A 26,462-nucleotide genomic window follows, 5' to 3' on the forward strand; every position below is an offset into this window, starting at 1 on the left:
GTTAAAGAAAAAAATTAAAAAAAATATTGATTGAAAGAAGGCAGAAACAAAATATATAGTGTATGATTCTATTTATATAGTTCAAAAACAAGGAAAATAAACCATAGCATTTAGGGATGTATACTTAGAGGGTAAAAACAAGGAAATATTGTTTTTAATTTTATTATTTTTTTAAGTTTATTTATTTTGAGAGAGACAGAGACAGTGTGAGTGGGGCAGGGGTAGAGAGAGAGACAGAGAATCAAAAGCAGGATCCAACTCACAAAACTGTGAGTTAATGACCTGAGCCAAAACCAGGAGTTGGATACTTAGCCGACTAAACCACGCAGATGCCCCATGGAAATATTTATTATAACAAGCATACCAGTAGTTTCTTCTTGAAGAGAGGGATTATGTTAGGGGGAGGGAGACAAGCAGGGTTTCTACAGACATTTATAATGTACCTTTCTTGGTGGTTATATGAGCATTTGCATTACGATTTGTTAATTTATGTATTGATGTTTTATGCATTTTTCTGTTATATGTCTAGTAAAAACCATTAAACAGAGAAAAACCAAAGGTTTCTTATTGCTCTTTATTTAAAAACATAATCAGATGTACCTTGGTGTTTATATTGTCTCGTTGTTATTCAGCTGAAAATAAGCATTGAAAGTGTATAATTAGCAACAGTTTAATGAAACCATAGCATTTATAGGATTCTCATATGGATACAAAATAAAACCTGTCATAAAAATTAGTAAAAGATACAAGGTAGAGCACATTTTAATACTGGTACAATGGCAACAGCACCTTTACAAATGTTTATTATATAGGATTTCTATAGCATTTTTTTATGACCCTTTATTTCACAAGAATAATCAAATCATCAAAAATTTTTTTTTAATTTGAGAGAGAGAGAGAGCATAAGCTGGGGAGAGGGGCAGAGGGACAGAGAGAGAATCTTAAGCAGGCTCCACGCTCAGTGCCGAGCTTGACAGGAGGTGTGATCCCCTGACCCAGGGATCATGACCTGAGCTGAAATCAAGAGTTGGATCCTCACAGACTGAGCCACCCAGGTGCCCCATCAAGTCATTTCAATTAAATTGAGACAGTACATGCTGGTTTATCAATATAGGCATTATAAATGCCCCATAAAATACTTGTTACAAATACTCAAATGTTTTATTCTGTGATCATTCCCTTTATTCTTATATAATATAAATGTAGCTAGCAGATTTTTTTTTCTAACTAGAAGCAGGTATGTGTCTTAACTTTATTACCTGCTTCATTTTCATTTATAAATGTGTTATAAACATAAACATGGGTCTCATAAGAACAAAACATCACCCTCAGATTGGCTTTCCAGTCTGGTGACACAACACTCTATTTGGCATCTCAAAGCAATCTTTATCTGTGGAAATATAGGCATTTCTGAGAAATAACTAACATATCTTTTTTAGCCTATGCTAACCAGGGTATATTTCAAGGATATCATCTATGCAGCTGCTCCCTGTCAGGCTACAAAGTTCAGGGACGATCTAAAACCCCTTGTTTCCTATCCATGAGCAGCTGCTACCATTATTCTTGGAACTGCAGGGGAGGTTATCGTCATCAAAGCTAATCCTCACCTTCAGTCACAGGAACTCACCCTAACGAAAGTTCCCCTTCCTCTGTGATACTTAACACATTAATTATGGGGATCCTGGCTGAAGCTACAGTTGTGTCCAATGCTAAGTAGACATGTCTGACAAGCTGGGGGCTCCCAGAAATACCTGGCAAATTTGCAGGGTTACCAGATAAAATATAGAATGCCCAGTTAAGTCTGAATTTCAGATAAACGATGAATACTTTTTGTAGTAGAAATATCTCCCATGAAATATCTGGGACTTCCTTATTTTAAAATAAACAATTCATTGTTTAACAGGACATATTTATATTTATTTATTTAAAAATTTTTTTTAATGTTTGTTTATTTTTGAGAGAGAGAGAGAGAGAGGAAGAGAGACAGAGCATGAGCTGGGGAGGGGCAGAGAGAGAGGGAGACACAGAATTCGAAGCAGGCTCCAGGTTCCGAGCTGTCAGCACAGAGTCCGATGCAGGGCTCGAACTCATGAACGCTGAGATCATGACCTGAGCTGTAGTCAAACACTTAACCGACTGAGCCACTCAGGCGCTCCTGGACATATGTATATTTAAAGGTTGTTAGTTGTTTATCTGAAATTCAAATTTGTTATATATTTGTTTTTGTTAAATCTGGCAACCCTGGACTGGTGGGAAAGAACAAAAATCCAGTGAGGTGTGCATTATTACTGGTATTGAAACAATAGGCTGATGAGGACAGGAATTAGGTCTCCAAGTGAATCTGCTATGGACTTCAAATAATCCTTGGCAGGCCACTGGGGAAAATACAAGGTTCATGTTGAGGTCCTTGTAAAACTTATATTTAGCTGCATGAATGTGGACAGCAAATATCAATGAAAGGAATATCTCAGACTTCAGTGAGCCAGATAGAACTACCTAGATATCATTTCTAAATGCTAGAAATGGTATGTTCTAAATTTTAAGGTTATATTGGACATTTTGCTTCACATCCTTTTGGAAAATAACTGGGTTGGGAGGGGGAAAGGTCTTACCTCTTAACTGTTCATAGTAAACAGAAAACAGAAATCATTAATTTCATCAAATAAATGATTTCTGTTTACTATCAGACTTTTTTACTGATCAAGTCTGTAGCACTTAGAGAATGCATTAGCGTTACGGGATGAAATAACTTTTCTTTTTAATTACCCGAGGATACGCAAGATGAATGGGGACCAGTTTACTTTAATGTCATAACTCTACCTATTGAATACAAATCTGTTATCTAGTTAAATGTGAACAACCTCTCCAACCTAATTGGGTAACTCCAGGATAAACATCACTTTGGGGATTGCATTTTCCTATCTGTTCTCTTATTGATCATGAAACTAAAAAATATCCAAATACTCACTTTGTATCATAGTATGTATGGGGGCTCCACACATACTTTAATTCTTTAGATGGAATTATATATTAGTATAATTACTTATACCTACTCTACTATATTAAAAAAAAGGATTGGGGTGATTTTATCTGTTCATTTTATGGATCATCACATGGAGTCAGGCTGAGTTGACATCAGTTTTGTTCATCAAAGCTGTTTGTAGAAAGTGGCAGAGTTTGAGTTGGGCTTCTAGGGTGAGCCATCTATGGAAAAAAAAAAGGTCCTAGTTATAATATGAATTATGTTCCTGTGGCCAACACAGTTCTCCTTCCTCACTAACAGAATCCAATGCAGCCAGACTCTAAAAACCACTTTTCCCACTTTCTTTCATATAGTCAGAAGTTCCTGGATAGCACCTTCTGATGAGGGGTAGCTTAGCTAGCACACCCTTTTGCCCTTTGCCTTTCACCTATCTTGCCTAGAATGTGGACACCAGGCTTCAGGAGGTATAGGCATTCTTCACCATGAGGATAAAAGCCACACCTTAAGGATGGAAGAGCAGTCGGGGCACCTGGGTGGCTCAGTTGCTTAAGCATCCCACTCTTGATTTCAGCTCAGGTCATGATCTCATGGTTCGTGGGTTTGAGCCCTGGGTGAGATTCTGCACTGACAGTGTGGAGCCTGCTTGGGATTCTCTCTCTCCCTCTTTGTCCCTCCCCCACTCACTTACATGCACTCTCTTTCTCTCAAAATAAATAAATAAAAATCCTTTAGATGGGCGCCTGGGTGGCTCAGTTGGTTAAGCATCTGACTTTGACTCAGGTCATGATCTCATAGCTCGTGGGTTCAAGCCCCGTGTCAGGTTTGAGCCCGACGTTGGGTTCTGTGCTGACAGCTTAGAGGCCTGAAGCCTGCTTCTGGTTCTATGTCTCCCTCTCTCCCTCTGCCCCTCCCCCTGCTCATGCTCTGTCTCTCTCTCTCTCTCTCTCAAAAATAAATAAACATTAAAAAAATAAAAAAAAAATCCTTTAGAATACGATTCTAAATAAATGATTTTGAAGAAAAGGAAAAATTTTATTTTTTTCCTAAAGGTTTACCTGAAACTTTCTCCTCAAGGCCCGGGTCATTACTGGAGTCAGTCCAGTTCCTGTATCCATATTTTCTTTATTCGTAAGCGGGGTTCCACCTGGGCTCCTGCAAAGATAATGAAAATATTACAAGCTGTGTTATATACCAATTTTTCAAGTGGGTTTAGAAACCATAAAGATAAGGGAGCGTGTTACCTCTCTACGTCAACTTTTCTAAGTAGTTTCCGCAGATCTATCTGGCTTTTACCAGGAGTACTGACGAAATAAAAATACAAAAGTTAGAGCTTGCCAGATTTTATCATTTTTCCCAAAGCAAAGCAGTCATTTCTACAGGCAACATCCTAGAAAGTAGTTCTATTTGTTACATTAAAAAATAGCAGTAGAGGGGCGCCTGGCTGGCTCAGTTGGTAGAGTGTGTAACTCTTGATCTTGGGATCGTGAGTTCAAGGCCCACTTTGGGAATGGAAACTACTCAAAAAAAAAAAAAAAAAAAAAAAAGCAGTAGATGCTGATAGGAACATAAGGCAATATAATCGTCCTAATAAGTAATACTTCTTGCCTCAGTAATTATACATTCATGATTCCATCTTAGGGAGGAACTCAGCTATGCACACAGATTATGGACAAGGATGTTCACTGAAGAGGTGGAAATAAATCATAAACAACCTAAATGTCTCAAAACAGGAGTTTATCTATAAAACTTACATATAATGAACTGCATATATTAAAGAAGTAAAAATGATGATTTAAACTGATTTTTAGGGTGCTTGGGTGGCTCAGTTGGTTGATTGTCTGACTCTTGATTTCAGCTCAGGTCATGATCTCGCAGTTCATTAGATCAAGCCCCATGTCAGCCTCTATGCTGACAGCATGGAGCCTGCATGGGATTCTCTTTCTCTCTCTCTCTGCCTTGCCCTACTAGCTCCAACTCTTTCTTTTTTTTTTTTTTTTCAACGTTTATTTATTTTTGGGACAGACAGAGACAGAGCATGAACGGGGGAGGGGCAGAGAGAGAGGGAGACACAGAATCGGAAACAGGCTCCAGGCTCTGAACCATCAGCCCAGAGCCTGACGCGGGGCTCGAACTCACGGGCCGCGAGATCGTGACCTGGCTGAAGTCGGACACTTAACCAACTGCGCCACCCCGGCGCCCCTCCAACTCTTTCTAAATAAACAAATAAACAAATAAACAAACTAAAAAACAAAAAACCCAAAACAAAAAAAACCCCAAAACTTTAAACTGATTTTTAATGAGATGAGGAAAATTCTTGACACATTAAATGGGAAAAGCCTTAAATTGTATGTACAATATGATCATATACAGGTACACAAACAAGTACATGCACACACACACATTTCATTCATTCTAAGATATACTAGTTTTCATATCTTATTATTTCTGAAATTGGACTGCTCTTAAAATTCTTGATAATATTTTGGGGCACCTGGGTGGCTCGGTCATTTAAGTGTCCAACTTCAGCTCAGGTCACGATCTCATGGTTCGTGAGTTTGAGCCCCCCGTCTGGCTCTGTGCTGACAGCTCAGAACCTGGAGTCTACTTCAAATCCTGTGTCTCCCTCTCTCTCTGCCCCTATCCCACTTGTGCTCTGTCTCCATCTATTAAAAATGAATAAACATTAAAAAAATTAAAATTCTTGATAATATTTCAAGAATAATATATTCAAGAATAATAAAAAAAATTCTTGATAATATTTCTTTCCCCCATCTACTATTTTTTTTTTAGTAATTGTCTGTGCCCAACGTGGGCCTTGAACTCATGACCCTGAGATCTAGACTTGTAACACTCTACCAACTGAGCAAGCCAGGTGCTCCCCCACAAACCCACTATTAAATCAATGGTGTATCTTAACAATAAACAGCATCATGAAATGGAAATAATAGAGTAGACACCTATTCAAAGATTACAATGCTAAACAATAATATGTTAACAGTGACTATCTTCAATCATACGGTTATTTGAATGATTGTTTTCTTCTTTAAACTTTTCTGTGGATTTCCATTTTTCTACAATGAGCATATATAACTTTTAAAGTTAGAGATAAGCAAAAAATCATTCTTTTAAGTAACAGTAGAGCACAACACAGTACAGTTCCTTACATTAAGACATTTGTAACTCGAGTTGATAGCACTTTGGAGTTGGGTTTCAGGGTGACATGCTGCAGGTCAGAGACAGTAACTAGTGGATTCCGTGTCTTTGGTGATGATACAAGCTTTAAATAAAAAAATGAGACAGTATCAAAACACACTTAAAAATGTCATTCAAAATATAAATATGCTGAAACAATGAATATTTGGATGCTGAGTATGTGTAAGATATATCTACTATTCTACTCAACTTGTATTCCAAAACTTCAGAGTATGTCTCTACCTCTTTAGACTAATGGTTGGTAGATAAAATTGAGGTTTCATCTCATGGAAACCTCTGCTCCAAGAGAGCCAAGTGTAGGAAGAAGTAAATGTGCTGGCTGAATCATAAAAGAAGAAAGATGAGGCAGAGGTCCAAGTAAACCACTAGCTTATACACCCGTGGAGCCACAGGCGTAGACATAAGGAAAGCCAGAGGCCAGGAATGCTGGTACCAATTGTTGCACTGCATGCCTACTTTCTAGAGCTTGATTCTATGGATCTAGAACATTCATCACCATTTGGTTGCAGTGACCACTTTTGAGAGACTCGCCTTGCTCATACCAAAATAGTGTCTTTTGGTCCTTTGCTCTGAACCTGTGACTTTTGGGACTAATTCTGTTTTCATTTGTGGCTGAATGTAACACACGTACAATAAATCCTCTCTTCTGCTGTCTTAGCTGAACCAAAAAACCCCCAAAACATCAAATACTTACCACAGAATGGCTTCTATACATAAGACTTACAATTATTTTCCAGAAAGAGACAACCAGGTTAAAAGCTGAAAGACCATGTGTATGGTCAGTGATATCTTACCTTCTTCCTTTCATCAAAACACTGTGTCTTCTTTAATTTCACAGTCAGTAGATCTTCAACTGTTATTTGCATGGGTCCATCTTTTTTTAATGGTCCAGCCTTAAAATACATAGAGAGGTTACAATTCAGATTGTAACCAGGATATCTAGTCAAATACAAACCCAAACCTAGTTTTTAAAGGCTCATTTAATGGGGCGTCTGGATGGCTCAGTTGGTTACGTGTCCGACTTCAGCTCATGGGTCATGAGTTCGAGCCCTGCGTCGGGCTCTGTGCTGACAGCTCAGAGCCTGGAACCTGCTGCGGATTCTGTGTCTCCTCTTTTTCTGCCCTTCCCCACTTGCACTCTGTCTCCTTCTTTCTCTCAAAAATAAATAAACATTAAAAAAAAGTTTTTAAAGACTCATTTAAATATTAATGCTTATTTACACTAGGAGCCTATTAAATTCTTTCCATTCAATAAAAAATGATGCTGTTTTCAGTACCCATGGATGCTAATGCTATTGCAAAGTATTTATCAAAATGTAAGGCTTTGATAGTACATAAGAGATGGGCTAGTTCCCTGCAGCTATACATCTTCCTCAGGAGTCACTATAATAAGACAGGGGTTGAAGGAGTTCCTCAGGGGCACCACGGTGACTCAGTTGGTCAAGCATCCAGCTCTTGATTTCAGCTCAGATCGTGATCTCATGATTTGTGGGATTGAGCCCCACCTCTGGCTCTATGCTGACAGTGCGGAGCCTGCTTGGGATTCTCTCCCTCCCCCTCTCTCTGCCCCTCCCCAGCTCACGAGCTCTCTCTCTCTCTCTGAAAATAAATAAAAAAATATACATTAAAAAAAAAAAAAGGAGGGGCGCCTGGGTGGCGCAGTCGGTTAAGCGTCCGACTTCAGCCAGGTCACGATCTCGCGGTCCGTGAGTTCGAGCCCCGCGTCGGGCTCTGGGCTGATGGCTCAGAGCCTGGAGCCTGTTTCCGATTCTGTGTCTCCCTCTCTCTCTGCCCCTCCCCCGTTCATGCTCTGTCTCTCTCTGTCCCAAAAATAAATAAACGTTGAAAAAAAAAAAAAAAAAAGGAGTTCCTCAAATTAAAGTGAAATTTTGCTTGAATTACCTAAAAAGATGATTCAGTTCCCACAGAACAAGAATGTGTAGCCAGAGAGGTATACATTATGGGGTCTGGATTTATTTAACTCAGCCATTTTAAACCAAATGCATCTGTAGTTAAAATCCAGCAGATTTGAAAACAGGGTCATGTTTATCTTAGTGATACACAAATATTCTTTTTTTTTTTTTTTAAACATTTATTTATTTTTGAGACAGAGAGAGACAGAGCATGAACGGGGGAGGGGCAGAGAGAGAGGGAGACACAGAATCCGAAACAGGCTCCAGGCTCTGAGCTGTCAGCACAGAGCCCGACGCAGGGCTCGAACTCACAGACCGTGAGATCATGACCTGAGCTGAAGTCGGCCGCTTAACCGACTGAGCCACCCAGGTGCCCCAGATACACAAATATTCTGATCCCCTTGGCAGATAACTAATTAATGGAGACTGGTCTTCCAGTCTAATGACATTATACTTGAGGATCCATCACTTCTCTTTATTCTGACTTTACTCACTAAGCCATCTTCTGTTCTTACTTTGGTTTCCCAGGGTGGCTTTGCTTTTGGTAAAAAGATATTATGACAATCCATTAGGAATATTCCAGTCTACTGGGTTTCATTCATTTATCCTTAAAAAAAAAATCACTTTTATTTCTAAATCCAGCTTTTGTGAGTTCCAATGGGTCTGAGTTTTTAAAAACATAATAATTGACATAATTAAGATATGGAATCAGAAAAAAAATGTGGCTTTCCTCTTAAGGGCCTTAGCCTAGTCTTAAAAGTCTGCCTTGGAGCGCCTGGGTGGCTCAGTCGTTAAGCGGCCGACTTCAGCTCAGGTCATGATCTCGCGGTCCGTGAGTTCGAGACCCGCGTCGGGCTCTGTGCTGACAGCTCAGAGTCTGGAGCCTGTTTCAGATTCTGTGTCTCCCTCTCTCTGCCCCTCCCCCGTTCATGCTCTGTCTCTCTCTGTCTCAAAAATAAATAAACGTTTAAAAAAAAAAAAAAAAGTCTGCCTTGCTTAAAAAAAATTTTAAATTTTAAAAATTAAAAAAAAAAAAAAAAAAAAAAAAAAGGGCGGAGGTGGCACCTGGGTGGCTCAGTTCGGTTAAGTGTCAGACTTGGGCTCAGATCATGATCTCACGGTTCCTGGGTTCAAGCCCCATATCAGGCTCTGTGCTGACAGCTCAGAGCCTGGAGCCTGCTTCAGATTCTGTGTCTCCCTCTCTCTCTGCCCTGCCCCAACTTGCACTCTCTCTGTCTCAAAAATAAATAAACATTAAAAAAAAATTTTTTTTAAAGGCTGCCTTGTTTTACTCCTACATTATACGCTGATCAAAATACATCGTTACTGGATTGTTTCCTACCTGAAGTGCTTTAGTGCGACTGGATTTTCTGAGCAGCAAAGGTGCTATAGGTGGTGGAGGTGGAGGTAGAGGAGGAGGTGGAGGGGGTGGAGGCGGAGGTGGAAGAGGAGGAAGATGGGTGGCTGGCTGTGGCAGCGTGGGAGGAAGTACAGCTCTAGATTCTCCAGGGGTGGTTGGAGCACAGGCAGGCACATTTGTAAGTTTACCACTTATGTGACATGTCTGACCACAGTTTGGGCAGGAAGAATTTTCCAAGATAGCCTGTAAGAAAACATTACATTTGGCAAATAAATAACAGATTAATTTGGTTCTTGAGGCTCAGAGTCATCAAGATAATAGCTACCATGTACTGAATGCTTTCTCAGCACACTATGTGTTTTATAATGTTTTCTCATTTATCACAAGCTCATTCACTCATTCATTCATCTATTCATTCATGTATTTGTTTTGTGTGTGCTATATGCCAGGCACTATGGGAATGTGAATTCTGTTTGTCATATCATGGAGCTGACAGTCTGGTAAGGAAGACAGACATTAAACATACACATACTCAGAATAAAACAAAATAATGCTTCAGTGAAAACAGTGAATTGTGCTGTGATCATGAATAGTGAGAAACCTGGGGAGTGATATTTAGCCATAATCTCAAGGATGAATTGTGACTTACCAGGTCTCAAGGGAGATAAGGTCTGGGGAAAGAAAGTTCTTGGCAGAGGCAAAAGTACTTAATGCAGCCAAGACTACAGTATACTCAGGGAACTGATAAAAAGGCCAAGGGGATGGAACATGAATACAATGGAGCTGAATTGTATCCCCTACTCCCCTGACTACAGTATACTCAGGGAACTGATAAAAAGGCCAAGGGGATGGAACATGAATACAATGGAGCTGAATTGTATCCCCTACTCCCCTGACTACAGTATACTCAGGGAACTGATAAAAAGGCCAAGGGGATGGAACATGAATGCTATGAGCTGAATTGTATCCCCTACTCCCCTCCCAACTCATATGTTGAAGCCCTAATCCAAGTACCTCAGAATGACTTTGGAGATAGAGCCTTTAAAATGATTAAGTTAGGGGTGCCTGGTGGCTCACTGGGTTAAGTGTCTGACTTCGGCTCAGGTCATGATCTCACAGTTTGTGAGTTTGAGCCCCATGTCAGGCTCTGTGTTGACACCTTGGAGCCTGGAGCCTGCTTCGGATTCTGTGTGTCTCTCTCTCTGCCCCTCTCTCACTGTTCTTGCTCTGTCTCTCTCTCTCTCTCAAAAATAAATAAATCACATTAAAAGAAAAGAAGTGATTGAGTTAAAATGAGGCTATTAGGGTGGGCTCTCATCCAATTTGACAGATGTCCTTATAAAAAGAAGAAATCTGAACACACAGGAGAAACACCAGGGATGTGTGTGCACAGAGAAAAGACCATTTGAGGACACAGTGAGAAGGCAAGCCAAAAGAGAGAGGCCTAAGAAGAAACCAACTCTGCCAACACTTTGGTGTTAACTTCTGGCCTCTAGAACTGTGAGAAAATAAATTTCTGTTATATAGGCCACCTGGACCATGCTACTTTATCATGGCAGCCCTTGTAAATGAAATTAGTTTCCTATGGCTGCTGTATTGAATTATCACAAACTTTGTGTCTTAACACAATTGAAATTCAGTGTTTTAAAGTTTTATTTATTTAAGTAATCACTACACCCCATGTGGGGATTGAACTCACAACCCTGAGAACAAGAGTTGCATGCTCTTCTGACTGAGCCAGCCAGGTGCCCCTGAGATTCATTGTCTTCAGTGCTAGAGGCTAGAATTCCAAAATCAAGGCATCAGCAGGGCTGTGCTACCTCCCAATGCTCTAGGGAAGAATCTGTTCCATACCTCTTCCTGTTTTGGGTAGCTGGGGCCATTCCTGGGCTTGGGGCTGTATCATTCCAATCTCTGCCTGTGGTCCCACTGCTCCTCCTTTCCTCTGTGCATGCTCTACTCTGTCTCTTTCATAAGGACATTCATCATTGGATTTAGGGTCCACCCAGATACCAGTTTATGATCTCCTCATCTCCAAATCATTAACTTAAGGGGTGCCTGTCTGGCTTAGTTGGCAAAGTATGCAACTCTTGATCTTATGATCATGAGTTCGAGCCCCATGCTGGGTGTAGAGATTTCTTAAAAATAAAAGTCCTTAATTTAATTACATGAGTAAAGATCTTTTCCTCAAATAAGGTAACATTTACAGGTTCCAGGGATTAAGACTTGGACAGATCTTTTGGAGGCCATCAATTCAGCCCGCTATAGATGATATCATCCTCATTTTATAGCTGAGGAAACTGAGGCCCAGAGGAATGAGGTGATTTGCCTTTCTTCCTCTGTCTAATTCATCTTGAGGTATAAATTCTGGGAGAAGGGTTGTAATCCCAGAAGTTTCACTCCAAAACAGTAAGTGCAATGTTTATTTTTTGAGTTTTAGATGTTGAAAGTAAGGGCCTTGCTTAGGGGAGTTTGGAGAGAGTGGATATTTATAATTTTTTTCTGCCTATATCAGTCAAGGAAATAGAATCATCCCAAGTATTTAAAAGCGGGGTGGGGGTGGGGAATAAATAAAAATAAATAAATAAAAGAGGAAGAATATAATGTAGGCAGTTGGTTACATTGATGATGAACGAGCTGAAAAGCACACAGGGGACACTGAGGCAGCCCAGAGATTAGCAACAGTAGAAAGCCATTGAATACCCTGAGGCTGGAGGGACAAAGGGAAGAGCAGTATAACCAGATCTCTGGAGGTGGGTTAATCCAGAGAATCAAGAAACAGGTAGACTTACCTGGAGCAAGCTAGAGTGAGAGAGACAACATCAACCATCACTGGAGAAATTGCCCAGTGCAGAGAATGAAGAGGCAAAACACCCCACCTCCCCTCCAGCTCTAGTCTCTCATGAATGTCTCCCATTAGCCCAGCACAACCAGGAACCAGGTGACATGGAGCTCGGGAAATACAGCCTGTGCGGTTAGCCCCCTGCAGTACAGAACAGAGCCTTGAAGCCTAAGGAATGGATCTGAGGACAAACAGGCCCAAGATTAGCACTTACCTGTACCCATCTCTCCTTCTGGTAAAAGCATAATGGAATTTCTATGGGGGATAATGCCTGCCCTCCTTCCCTAATTCTAGATTGCTTTTTTATTTAACAGTACTAACCTTCAGGGGCCCCTGGGTGGCTCAGTCGATTAAGTGGCTGAGTCTTGATTTCAGCTCAGGTCGTGGTATCACGGTTTGTGGGTTCGAGCCCCACATCAGGCTCTGTACCAACAGCATGGAGCCTGCTTGGGATTTTCCCTCTCTCCCTCTCTCTCTGCCCCTCCCCAGCTCTCTCTCTCTCTCAAAATAAATAAATAAAACTTAAAAACAAAATAAAACAAAACAAAACCCAATACCAACCTTCAGAGTTTCCTGGAGCTTGCATAATTGATTTTCCAAAATGCAAAACCGTTGTTTCAGACTGTGAAGTTCTCGGTGGCAGAAACGGGATGGAAAGATGGTGTCTTTCAATACTTCTAAACTCTGAAATTAAAAAAATAAACAAGGCTGAATTCTATAAGCAGCATGATAAAGACAGGAAAAAAGAGACAAGAAAGTGGTTTGATGTATGTTTTACAGAAGCAAAGGCATACATGACCTCATAATTTCATCTTACCTGAGCTTGGCCTGAGTGTTGTGCTGACCTGAGCATACACACATGTGAACATACACACCAAATAGTAGAAAAACCATATTGCTGAAAATAGGTATGTCAAACCCATACCTGGGCCATGCAGTTCTGGCACCAGTTGTATATAGACCACACTCTATTTGTCCAAAGTTTTATTGTATCTTTGATATTGGGAAATTTGAAGTTCCAGGATGATCTTAGCCAGCTTCTGCTAAGGGGTATATCTGCTGAAGGAGTAACCACTCTGTAGGAAAAACAAAACCAAACAAATAAAAAACTCCTGAGTTGGAGTAACAGCTTCTGTTTAAATAACAAGCTAGTTTTATAGTATGACTCAGGAGCAGAGCCCACCTACCTAAAGCCAAATTCTGCATTAAATTCTAGAGTTTTGAGATCCACAAATTATTTTGTAAAGCAAATAGATTGTAATAAATAAAATAAATAGCAAATAAAGAGGCATCATTGGGGGGACACCTGGGGGTTCAGTCGGTTAAGTGTCCGACTTCAGCTCAGGTCATGATCTCATGGTTCATCATGGTTCATGAGTTCAAGCCCTGCATCAGGCTCTATGCTGACAGCTCAGAGCCTGGGGCCTGCTTCAAATTCTGTGTCTCCCTCTCTCTCTCTGCCCCTTCCCTGCTCATGGTCTGTCTCTCTCTTTCAAAAATAAATACGCATTAAAAAAAAAAAAAGAGAGAGGCATCAGGGATTCAGTAATGAACAAAATAGATAGAAACCCTGCCCTCACTGAACTTACATGTCATGAAAGAAAGGTAAAAGTAAGTAAATAATATATATGGGTTGCTATTTAGTGAATACTAAGGAAAAGGATATATCAAGAGAGAAACATTGGGTGGAGGTGAAATTGTAGGTAGGGTGGGCATTGAAGTCTCATTGAGAAGGTGACTTTTGAGAAAAAAAACCTTAACAAAGTAAAGAAGCTAGCAACACGGGTGTCTGGCTGGATCAGTGGCAGAGCATGCAACTCTGTTTTTTTTAACTTTATTTATTTATTTTGAGAGAGAGAGGAGAGGGAGAATCCCCAGCAAGCTAGGAGCTGTCAGCTGTCATTAGGGAGCCTGACACAGGGCTTGATCTCACAAACCATGAGATCATGACCTGAGCTGAAACCAAGAGTCGGCTGCTGAGCCAACTGAGCCACCCAGGTGCCCTGAGCATGCGACTCTTAATCAATGGATCAATGGTCATGAGTTCAAGCCCCACTTTAGGCATGGAGCCTACTTAAAAAAAAAAAAAAAAAAAAAAAAATTGGAGGGGCGCCTGGGTGGCTCAGTCGGTTGAGCGTCCGACTTTGGCTTAGGTCATGAACTCACGGTTCATGAGTTCAAGTCCTGTGTCGGGCTCTGTGCTGACAGCTCAGAGCCTGGATCCTGCTTTGGATTCTGTGTCTCCCTCTCTCTCTGCTCCTAACCCACTCGCGTTCTGTCTCTGTCTCTCTCAAAGATAAATAAACATTTTTTAAAAAATTTAAAAAAAAATTGGAGAAGTCAGCAATACAAATATCTGGGAGAAGAGCATTCCAGGCAAGGGTAAGAGTAAGGGCAAAGGCCCTGAGATGGCAGCTTGTCTGAGGTGTCTAGGGAACAGCAAGGAGGCCAGGATGACTAGGGTGGAGAAACTGAAGGTAGGGGATTAGGAGATAATGTCAAAGTCAGATCATAAAGGCCTAGTAGGTCAAACAAAGGATTTTAATTTTTACTTTGAGAGAGGAAGACATTGGAGAGTATGTATATTTGTATGTATGTATATATGATTTACTGAAATGTAATCTCTATGTCTAAGGTGGGGCTTGCACTCAGGACCCCAAGATCAAGAGTCACATGCTCTTGCAACTAAGCCAGGAAAAGCCGCTGGAGAGTTTTAAGCAGAGGGGCAATTTGACATGATTTTTAACAGACTCACTCTGACTACTGTGTTGAAATATGCTGCAGAGGGCAAGGGCAGAAGCAGGAAGACCAGTTAGGGGCTGTTTTTAATATTCAAGAGAGATAGAGAAGAGTTAGGATAATATCATGATTAACGCTTTTTGAGGGCCTGTTTATTTAAAAATTTTTTCTGTAAAGAGAGTTATAACAATAAAATGCATAAAGTGTTTTATTTTGAAACACAGTATCCTAGGATTCCTATGACTTAAGAGCCTCTTTCAATAGCACATCTAAACCTAAGGCCCAGAGAATAATTGACAAAACCAAAACTAAGATTTAAATTCTAGTCCTATACCCCTCTTTCATCACTTAGCAGATTTATACAATTAAATTGACTAGGGAAGAAGAAAATAGTCAATCTGTGCATCTCCAATACAATTCTGTGATTTTTACTCTTGAACTATGTTCACCACATAAAATCCAGGATGCTCAGTGAAAATTTTATTTCAGATGAAGGATGAATAATTTTGTAATATAAGTATATTGCAAATGTTGCATGGTACAATATTAAAAAAATTATTGTTTATCTGAAATTCAAATTTAATTGGGCATTTTGTGTTTTTATTTGCTAAATCTGGTAATTCTGATATGGGAAACAAAGGCAAATGAAAAATTAGATTCTCTTCTTGCCTACAGCCCATTGACAAGTTCTTGAAATACAGTGACCTTTCTCTGGGAGCTCAGCTGCTTCGATATTGACACTTTGGGCAAAAAGCAATTTTAGCTTAATATTATCCTGACCTCCCAGGATCCTATAAATCTTCTTTAGCATATGAAAATCCCTTTGGAAACTTCCTTTATCTCTACTCCCCCAAGATATATGTTAGCAATCATTCTCCAAACATATTGCCCACCGATAAACATCTAAAGGTCTCACGACTAAGGTTTTACTAGACAGTTAGTAAATGACTTTATCCTAACAGCAGCTAGCCCCTCAAGGTCCTGGAAACCTTGCCTCCAAATTCCTTAGAGACTTATGCTATCCCTAACTCCCTCCCCACTTGAAAGTATACAATCTGTCACCCAACAGAACCTCAGTGCAGCTCTTTCTGCCCATGGGTCCTGTCCCTGTGCTTTAATTAAACCATCTTTTTGCACTTAAGAGGTCTCAAGAATTCTTTCTTGACCATTGGCTCTGAACCCCAACATTTTCAACATCAACCCTATCCTTAATAGATTAGATTTTTAATATTTTTTCTGTTCTTTATTTAAACCTTACCTTTCTGGTGAGGGTAGCTGAGGAGGAGGTATAATTAGCTTGGGCTGAAAGTGAGAGACTTCTCTTTTTTTGAATAATCTTTTGGCTTTGGCTTTTAGCTTTCTTCTTCGTTGCTTGAACTTGGGCATGATTTCTGTAGAGAAAAAATTTTTTTACATTTTTTATTTTAGAATTATATATACATATAGAAAATGCACAAATCTTAACAGTACAGTTCAATGAATTATCACAAAGTGAGCACATCCTTGTAACCAACCACCATGGTTAGGAAATACATTGCTACTAGCATCCTGGAAGTCCCCTGAAGTGAAGAAAAATTTAAACCCAGATTTGAAGTATCTTTAGAGAGACTCAGCTTTGGCATTATATTACTCTCTAATTTTGTTTTGCTTGTCTTGCTTTTCTTCATTAAGTCAAGTGTATTTTCCCTTTCTTATAACAGAGAAAATGGCTCGAGTTGGTATTAAAAGAAGTTTCTTTACCAGTAACATTTACTGAGCATCCACTGTGATAGGTAGAGTAGGTAGTGGAAGAAACAAATTTAACCATTGAATGTCCACTTACTTTTATGCACCTTCACATACATTTTTTCAGTGACTCTTCACTGAATAAATCCTGCAAGATTTTATCCCTGTGGAAGAAGATTTTTATTCCTATTTTTACATAAAAGTAAACTGAGACATAGAAAGATTAGATGATTTGCCCAATGTAAAGCAGTATATAAGTAAGTCTACAAAGACCATTCTTTCTAATACTCTATCATGCAACAGTAGATTAAATAGGAGATATACAACGTAATAAGTTACCCCAAATCTAAGACATGGGTGCTTCAAAACATTTATTTTAAAGCATTTTAAAACACCATCTAGTGGTAGATTTTAATCTAGATTCTTTTCTGAGGAAAATTAAGTCAGAGCTAGTTTGATGAGAAGAAGGGCTTTGCTGGTTTCAGTTGTTGCTACCTGAAGAACAAAGATGTCTTTATTCAAGTAGCAGAAATAAAAATGGTTTCAAGGGCTGGGCCTCCTTCCTTTCAAACTTACATTTGAATAGGAACAATTGGCCTTTAAAATACACATTCATTCCACTTTTGTTCACCCAGTAACCTTTCAATAATTGGTATGCAGTTGTAGGCTTGCTCAGCTCTCAGATTGCACTGGTTGAAGAAACCCAGCTTTTTACCCACTGTGGATTGTAAAAACCCAGAAGCGGCTTACTGTAGTTCCAAGAGCTTTGGACTTGCAGAGGGCACCCCTAATGGCAATGGGTGACAGTGCATATTATCAACAGCTCTTCCAGGAGTAAAGTTTCCTTACAGCATCTTTTTTTTTTTTTTTTTTTTTTTTTTTTTAAATTTTTTTTTCAACGTTTATTTATTTTGGGGACAGAGAGAGACAGCATGAACGGGGGAGGGGCAGAGAGAGAGGGAGACACAGAATCGGAAACAGGCTCCAGGCTCTGAGCTATCAGCCCAGAGCCCGACGCGGGGCTCGAACTCACGGACCGCGAGATCGTGACCTGGCTGAAGTCGGACGCTTAACCGACTGCGCCACCCAGGCGCCCCTCCTTACAGCATCTTAATTGAATTGATGCCAGGTCTCAAACTAACAGTGTTTCCTTAATTGTTCTTAGAGGCTTGGGAGACACACTGAAAAATACTTAGCTGACTTCACCTTTATTATATCACTTCTCCTTCCTGCTGAAATAATAAAAGAAGGCCAAGCAAGGATTGTTAAATACAAAGGATGGCTAAAGGATTGATTGATTTTTTCTAAACAAACTTAAAATAACACAAAACCGAAATACTCTGAATGAAGAAGTTTAGGGAAGCCTCAGAGGAAGCGGCAATCTTGTGGTTGCCTGAAAAGAAGATTAAACCTCATCAAACTCATGCCCACAACTTTCTATGGAGAAATGTCACTGGGAACCTCTCTCTAAGGTGCAGAGTTCACTGGTTGAAATCCCCAGAACCTGAGACTTCCGTGGTAAACTCCTCTTCCTTGTCTTCTATCTGCCCTCCTCTACACAGCCCTCCCCCTTCTGTTCCCTCTCTCCCTTTGATGTCTTTTGTTAGACACCAAACTGACACAGAGAATTGGCCTCCTGCCTCTTTTTTCCCTTATTCTCACCAATCCCTTAGTTATAAAAATAGATTTTAAAGAAAGGAGCTGGACATTCTCATTTAAACTTGGCTCTATACCTTTATCTCCACTCCAGTGGTATGCTGGGATTGGCATCAACTGTTACCTTTTCAGGAAATCTGCAAGTTAGTTGTTAAACACATCCACCATTAAAATTAAGTTATATAAGCTTATAATTAGATAATTTATATTTAAAATGGTAATAAATATGATGCAAAACTCATCACTTTCTAATGATTTTACTATTATCTATGCTTTTGAGGTTATTCACCTTATTGTATCTATATAGTGAAAATGCTATAGAATGTTCATTTCTGTCCAACCCCATATTCAATGACTTCATATTGAAAACCTGAAATTGCCTATGATGGGAGTATTTACACAATGAATATTAAAAAACACTACAGGGACACCTGGGTGGCTCAGTCAGTTAAGCAACCAACTTAGGCTCAGGTCAGGTCAGGTCATGATCTCAAGGTTTGTGAGTTATAGCCCCTTTAAGGCTCTCTCTTGTCAGTGCAGAGCTGCTTTGGATCCTCTGTCTCCCTCTCTCTGATTCTTCCCCCCCCCCCCCCCCGGCTCCCACCGCCCCCACCTCAAAAATAAACATAAAAAATTTTTAAAAAACAACAACATTACAAATCAGGGCTTGATTCATTATGTTGTTGACTGTTAAGAAAGTGATAAAGAAAATGTTAATAATGCAGATTAAATTTAAAATCATATCTTGTCTGTAGTTGTTACGTTGTGAATAGCATTAAAAAATTGAGAAATGTTCCAGTATTTGAAAACTAGTATTTGATTCATCAAAGTTGCTTATACAACTGAAGTGAAGTTCCAAAGAAATCTTTGTGATTCACTTTATCTTATTCTATAGAATAATAAATGAAAATATCAACTGACATTCCTATTAGGACTATACTTGTTTATAAATTGCAACCATGGGTTGGCTACCGATACAAGAAATCGGTAAAAATCAACAATAGTATTCTCTGAAAATCAGCTGCATATGAAATTTACAAGAAAGAACATTATAGGGGTACCTGGCTGGCTCAGTAAGTTGAGCATATGATGATTGATCTCAGGGTCAGAAGTTCAAGCCTCACGTTGGGTGTAGAGGTTACTTAAAAATAAAATCTTAAGGGGCGCCTGGGTGGCGCAGTCGGTTAAGCGTCCGACTTCAGCCAGGTCACGATCTCGCGGTCCGTGAGTTCGAGCCCCGCGTCGGGCTCTGGGCTGATAGCTCAGAGCCTGGAGCCTGCTTCAGATTCTGTGTGTGTGTGTGTGTGTGTGTGTCTCTCTCTCTGCCCCTCCCCCACTCACGCTCTGTCCCTCTCTCTCTCTCTCTCTTTCTGCCCCTCCTCCACTCACGCTCTGTCTCTCTCCCCTTCAGAAATAAACATTAAAAAAAAAAAAATTAAAGGCTTCATGAGATAAAAAAACAGTATAGATACAGAGGTCTGAGAATAGAATGGCATCAGACTTCAACAGCCACACTTCTGAAGGAAATGTTTTCCATCCTGGAATTTTATATCTGGTCACACTTTTAGTCAAGTGTGAGGACAGCATTAAGATAAACAGTGGCAATTTCCAGGGTAATAGTGGCCAGAAGTCATTGGAAGACAGCTTTGAAGCAGGCCTAGGGCAGGAGTCAGCAAACCTTTTCTGTAAAGGGCCAGATAATAAATATTTTGCGCTTTGTAAGCCACCTGGTCTCTACCATAACCACTCAACTCTGCCACTGTAGCATCCAAACAGCCATGGACAGTACTTAAAACAAATGAGTATGGCTGTGTACCAATAAATTTTTTCAATAAATTTTATTTATTGCCACTGAAATGTGAATTTCATATAATTTTCAGGTGTCACAAAATATTCTTCTTTTGATTTTTCTTCAACTATTACAAATTGTAAAAAAAACATTCTTAGCTCATGGGATCTACAAAAACTGTAGTTTGCTAATTCCTGTCTTAGAGCACCCACAGCCAGTGAAATGAGCAAGACCAATAGCAGGCTTCAGTAACATTGTCTCTAAGGAAAAAAAAAGGGAAACCAATAAATTACCTAGTGTATTGACCTTTCTGAGCTGAGTTCACTGTTCTTCTGTAAAACTGGGGCCAAATTATTGATAAATGCTTTTAAAAAAGCATTTAAAAATGAGTAGGAAAAAAGTTATAAAAGAAAAAAATGTAATCATAGTAACACTTATATGTTCAGCTATTACACAGTATTTAGTAGCAAAGCCACTGATTGTTTATTTAGCCAAAAACATGGTATAGGTATATTGTGAAGATAGGAGAGAAAGTGGAAATCAGTAGTTTTCTAATTTATATAAGTGTTTAATACTGAAGAGAAAGAAGGAAAGGAAGGAAGGAAGGAAGGAAAGAAGGAAGGAAGGAAGGAAAATAGGAAGGAAGGAAGGAAGGAAGGAGGAAGGAAGGAAGGAAAATAGGAAAGAAGGAAGGAAGGAAAGAAAAAAGTTAGAAAAGAAATAGTATTGTAAGCATGTCTTTTAGAATCATGGAGGTAAACAACAGAAACAATTATAAGAATGGATAGTAATTGCCTTTGGCAAGTGGGAGTCAGGATTATAAAGAGATGATTCAGAGGACTGCTATTTGTTTCTAATTATAATAAGTCTTGCATTTGACAGTTAATCTCTGGTATATATTATATTTGTATTAAAAAATAAAAAAAAACTTTAATGTTTATTTATTTTTGAGAGACAAAGAGAGTGCAAGTGGGGAGGGACAAAGAGAGAGGGAAACAGAATCTAAAGCAGACCCAAGTCTCTGAGCTGTCAGCACTGAGCCTGATGTGGGGCTTGAACCCACAAATCATGTGATCATGACCTAAGTAGAAGCTGGACGCTTAACTGACTGAGCCACCCAGGTGCCCCCCTGCCAAAAATGTTTTTAATGTTTATTTATTTTTGAGAGACAGAGAAGAGAGCATGAACAGGGGAGGGACAGAGAGAGGGAGACACAGAATCCAAAGCAGACTCTGGGCTCTGAGCTGTTAGCACAGAGCCCGAAGCAGGCCTCTAACCCACCAACCATGAAATCATGACGTGAGCCAAAGTTGGCTGCTTAACCGACTGAGCCACCCAGGCTCCCCTCTGGTATATATTATTAGCTAGAAAAATAGAGTACCACCATTCTGAAACTGAGCCATCTCTTTCTAGCCCTTTTCTGGTGGTTTTACCAATGCCCATTCATTCAAATTTCTAAAGAGTCCTATATAAGCTGATGTATGTCATTTTGGAGATAATTTTTCAATGAAAAAAAAATCTAGGAACTAAATCATATTTTCTCCTTTCTCTTCTGTGTGTGTGTGTGTGTGTGTGTGTCCCCTGGGCTCTGAGTCATTGTTACTCTAATAACCTTTTAGTTAAACACAGTAATTGGCACATGCAGAGAATTGAGAGAATATGTCAAATCTGTCAAGGTAAAAAGGTTCAGTCTGAGATAATTCCTAGATTAGTGTTCCATTCAAAAGTGATAACTGTTCTTTCAAAAAATGAAAGTTAAAGAATTCCTAAATCAAACAAGACAGAGAACTCACGCTAAAGTTTGTTTTATTATCATTGCTTTAATAAAAGCATTAGTAGATGTTCTGTAGAGGATAATTGCCTGAAATAATCTGCAACAGTCTTCCGAGGTTAAAACACATATACTTGTCCCTTTCCAGAAAAGTAATGAGACATACAAATTCTTTTTGCTGGACCAAGCAGGATTCCAACTACTAACACTAGATAGAAGCTCATTTTTTTTTTTTAAGATTACTCAAAGCATTTTTCCTACTTTTTTATTGAAAAGTACTATTCCTTCCTTTTTACCTGCCTTGTTTTGAAAAGACTTTAAGGTTGATTAAAAACAATATGTACTACCACCCACAAAAAAAAGGTAGATGAGGAAATGAGATCCATTATAGAATAAAATATTTAATATGTATAATATATACTTATATACATGAATTTGAAATATTTATGTGATTCATTCATCCTGTCCTTCCTCTTTCTATCTTCTAAGTTCAGTTGCTTTTGTCATCTTTCCCATTTTAGATTTTTGCTGTAGCCTATTTTCTCTTACTTTTTTTATTTTGAAAAATTTCAAACCCTGACAAATTTATGATAGTATAATTAATACGCATATGTCAGCACCTGAAACAAATGTAACATTGTGTGCCAACTATACTTCAATAAAAAAATAAATTGAGGGGCGCCTGGGTGGCGTAGTCGGTTAAGCGTCCGACTTCAGCCAGGTCACGATCTCGCGGTCCGTGAGTTCGAGCCCCGCGTCGGGCTCTGGGCTGATGGCTCAGAGCCTGGAGCCTGTTTCCGATTCTGTGTCTCCCTCTCTCTCTGCCCCTCCCCCGTTCATGCTCTGTCTCTCTCTGTCCCAAAAATAAATAAACGTTGAAAAAAAAAAAAAAATTAAAAAAAAAAAATAAATTGAAAATATAAAAAGAAAAAATAAAAGATCATATTTATTCTGGAAAAATATACTCGTATACTATTCACCTAAATTTGCTAATTGTTATCTGTTATCTTTTTTTTTTAATTTTTAAACATTTTTGTTTATTTTTGAGAGGCAGAGAGAGACAGAGTGCAAGCGGGAAGGAGCAGAGAGGAGACACGAAATCTGAAGCAGGCTCCAGGCTCTGAGCTCTCAGCACAGAGCCTGATGAGGGGCTCAAACCCATCAACTGTGAGAGCATGACCTGAGCTGAAATCGGATGCTTAACTGACTTGAGCCACCCCGGCACCCCCATCCCTTTTTTTTAGTAAAAAAAAAAATTTGTTTAAAATTTATTCGTTTTTGAGAGAGAGAGAGAGACTGTGTGTGAGCTGGGAAGAGACACAGAGAGAGAGTGAGACACAGAATCCAAAGCAGGCTCCAGAGTCTGAGCTGTCAGCACAGAGCCCCATGCAGGGCTGGAACTCACTAACCATGAGATCCTGACTTAAGCTGAAGTCGGATGCCTAACCAACTGAGCCACCCAGGGGCCCTGCCCACCCCCTCCTTTTTTAAGTAGGCTTCTTGCCCAGTGTAGAGCCCAAAGCGGGCTTTGAACTCACGACCTTGAGATCAAAACCTGAGCTGAGGGGGTTCTGGGTGGCTCATTCAGGTGAAGGACACACTTCTGGTTTTGTCTCAGGTCGTGATCTTACCATTCTTGAGTTCAAGCCTTGCATTGGGCTCTGTGCTGACACTGTGAGGTCTGCTTGGGATTCTCTCTCTGCTCCTCACGTGCTCTCTCTCTCTCAAAATAAAGAAATAAACTAAAAAAAGAAAAAGAAAAAAAAAAAAAAGACCTGAGCTGAGATGAAGTGCTCGTCGCTTAACTGACTGAACCACCTAAGCGCCCCTCCCAGTGCAGATGGAGATCCCAGGAATGGTGAGATCATGACCTGAGCTGAGATTAAGAGTATCCACACTTAACCAACTGAGCCACCCAGGTTCCTTACCATACTTTTTTTTTTTCCTTAACATACTTTTTAAAGATTGTCACAATTTAGGGGCGCCTGGGTGGCTCAGTCAGTTAAGCGTCAGACTTTGGCTGAGGTCATGATCTTGCAGTTTGTGGGTTAGAGCGTTCGCCCCATCCCCTGCATGGGGCTCTGTGCTGACAGCCCGGAGCCTGGAGCCTGCTTTGGATTCTGTGTCTCCCTCTCTCTGCTCCTCCACCACTCATGCTCTGTCTGTCTCTCTCAAAAGTAAATAAACATTAAAAAAAAAAAAAGATTGTCACAATTTAGTCTGATGGCCCTTTGCAGCCTCATCTCTTCTAGTGATTAGGAGACAGTTTGTACTTCAGGTATGGCAAACACCAAATACTTTCTATAATATACTTTCTATAGCCTTTCCCCCTGCTTGGGGTATCCTCCTTCAAGTCAACTTATATAACCTTCAAGATGCTGTTATTTTTACTCACAGATATTTGTTGAGTGCTGATAATCCACCATGGTAGATAGGTGTGGTAGGTGTTGGGATACAATTCCAAACAAGGCCAACATAGTCTCTATCCGTAAGGAATTTATACTGACTGAAAATGTCATCTCTTTTCTGCTTCCATAGCATTTTATACACATTCTTATTATAGCCTTTATTATATTGCATTGTAATTTGTGTTTGCATGTTTGCCACCCAGCTGGACTGTGAGCTTTTTAAGGTTAGGATAAATTTTACTCAACTTTGTTTCCCCAGGACCAAGAATGCAGTAGGCACTAAATAATTTCAACAAATGAATGAAATAAATCATTCCTGCTAAGTGTTCGCTAACAAGTGGTCTCTTTTTTAGTTAAGGAACATGCTTTAATACAATTAAATTTTGAAAAATCTCTCAGTGAGGGAGGTTTTTAAGTTCTTCAAATCATGCCACTCCTATATATGGTTAAAGGATGGCTCCACAACTATTTCCAGTAGGAAGGTGAAATAAATAATAGGCTAAGAATTATAGTATTCTGCGGGAGTTGGCACTGCTGCTTCTATTAAAACTTCATCCTATGATACGAGAAGTGCTTTTGGTCAGGGGGTACTTCCAAAACTGTGACAGCAACGAAAATAAAAATTGCATTTCTTGGGGCGCCTGGGTGGCTCAGTCGGTTAAGTGGCCGACTTCGGCTCAGGTCATGATCTCGCGATCCGTGAGTTCGAGCCCCACGTCAGGCTCTGTGCTGACAGCTCAGAGCCTGAAGCCTGTTTCGGATTCTGTGTCTCACTCTCTCTCTGACCCTCCCCCATTCATGCTCTGTCTCTCTTTGTCTCAAAAATAAATAAACGTTAAAAAAATTAAAAAAAAATTGCATTTCTTTACCCTCTTCATAAAAACACATTTTTATGGAGGTTTCTTACACTTTTCCGTAAGCAGCTTTCAGTCAATTTATCAATTTCCTTTACCAGTTCATTACTCTTTGAACATTCATAGGGCTATTTCTGGTACTTGGTTATATTAAATTTCGTTTTACACTGTGCAACATTGCTTTTTTAGTTTTTGTCTTGTTTCTCTACCGAGATTGCAGCTCCCTAAAATGTAGCCAGCACAGTATTATTAGGCACAAACAAACAGGGCACACTTTTAAAATTGACACTCTCACAAAACGTTAGACAACATTAAGAGTTTATCAAGGAACATAGTAATACTCGCTATCAAGAAATGTACATTCTCAAACTTTAACGTGCATAAGAATCACTAGGGGTGGGGGATCTTGTTAAAATGCATATTCTGAATCAGTGGGTCTGGGTGGAGCCCAATAATTTGCATTGTTAACAAGCGCCCAAGTTATGCAGATACTGTTGGTCTCCGGACAACAGTGAACAGCAAGATCTAAAGGAACGTGCAAAAGGAAGGTTGACGCTTTGCTCCAAAACATATTTTGCAGAGCGTTAATTAAATGCAAGTATGGTTAGGATGGAGTCAAGCCGAGCACTTCTTACCCACCCTCAAACGTCCTCTTCCCGGCTGTATCTCCCCGAGTACACCCCAAATCCCCACCTCCGTAAATTGTAAGAACACAAGCAGCAACAGGCCAGCTACCGAAGGAAGATCTCGCTGCACTTACTAGTCTAAGAGCTCGGGATTAGATGGAGTCCGGGTAGTGGCCTCTCCCTCGCCATGTAGAACAATTCAAAATTAAAACCTTATCACGCAGGGACCAATCGTAGCCAAGGTCTCTTCACGATTCGCGCTCTGGGTACTGTAGGAGCACAGTCTGGTTTGTGATTGGTTAAGATGTCACCACGCACTGGCCAATGAAAGCTGAGGCGCTTCTTGTATGAATAAGTGGAAGGCGGGAGCGAAGGGGAGGGGAAGCAGGAGACCTAAGAAGGTGTGACAGATTCCTTCTGCTGTTTGTGGAAGCTTTTCTGTAATTGGTTGGCTCTTCTTCCGATTATACCAATCGCAGTCTCTTCTCTGCGGAGCCCTATCTATGAAATTGAAAGTAGAGATGAGCGTGCAGCCAATGGAAAAAATATATATATACAGCAGCCAATCCTCCTGCGGCGTTTT

At 39.9% G+C, this 26,462-nt stretch overlaps 1 protein-coding gene across 4 annotated transcripts; it reads right to left on the reverse strand.

Moving 5' to 3' along the window:
* Positions 1-559: 559 nt before the first annotated feature.
* On the reverse strand, positions 560-26,288 carry PRR11 (proline rich 11). Of its 4 annotated transcripts, none has more exons than XM_045488199.1 (10): positions 25,893-26,288; positions 16,309-16,441; positions 13,237-13,387; positions 12,873-12,995; positions 9,452-9,712; positions 6,991-7,089; positions 6,148-6,260; positions 4,225-4,284; positions 4,039-4,135; positions 560-3,204 (listed from the first exon to the last, which is right to left on the reverse strand). In XM_045488199.1, exons 2-10 carry the CDS (start codon positions 16,434-16,436, stop codon positions 3,136-3,138), a joined length of 1,101 nt encoding a protein of 366 aa, XP_045344155.1. In that variant the 5' UTR covers positions 16,437-16,441; positions 25,893-26,288; the 3' UTR covers positions 560-3,135. The 4 variants fall into 4 exon arrangements, with proteins under 4 accessions (XP_045344155.1, XP_045344157.1, XP_045344158.1 ...); XM_045488201.1 differs by having other exon boundaries at positions 26,014-26,282; XM_045488202.1 differs by lacking the exon at positions 25,893-26,288 and adding an exon at positions 23,623-23,727.
* Positions 26,289-26,462: the final 174 nt, after the last annotated feature.

The sequence above is a fragment of the Leopardus geoffroyi genome, chromosome E1, assembly GCF_018350155.1.
Source record: "Leopardus geoffroyi isolate Oge1 chromosome E1, O.geoffroyi_Oge1_pat1.0, whole genome shotgun sequence".
NCBI classification, from domain to species: Eukaryota; Metazoa; Chordata; class Mammalia; order Carnivora; family Felidae; genus Leopardus; species Leopardus geoffroyi.

Excerpts from the sequence above, each read along its gene's own strand:
- PRR11 (XM_045488198.1), bottom strand. The coding sequence starts at position 19,517 with ATGCTCAACTTACTGAGCCAGCCAG. Across the intron at positions 7,090-9,451 it reads GTCGCACTAAAGCACTTCAG|GCTGGACCATTAAAAAAAGA; the intron begins GTAGGAAACAAT and ends ATGTATTTTAAG. Across the intron at positions 3,205-4,038 it reads CCTTGAGGAGAAAGTTTCAG|ATGGCTCACCCTAGAAGCCC; the intron begins GTAAACCTTTAG and ends TTTTTTCCATAG.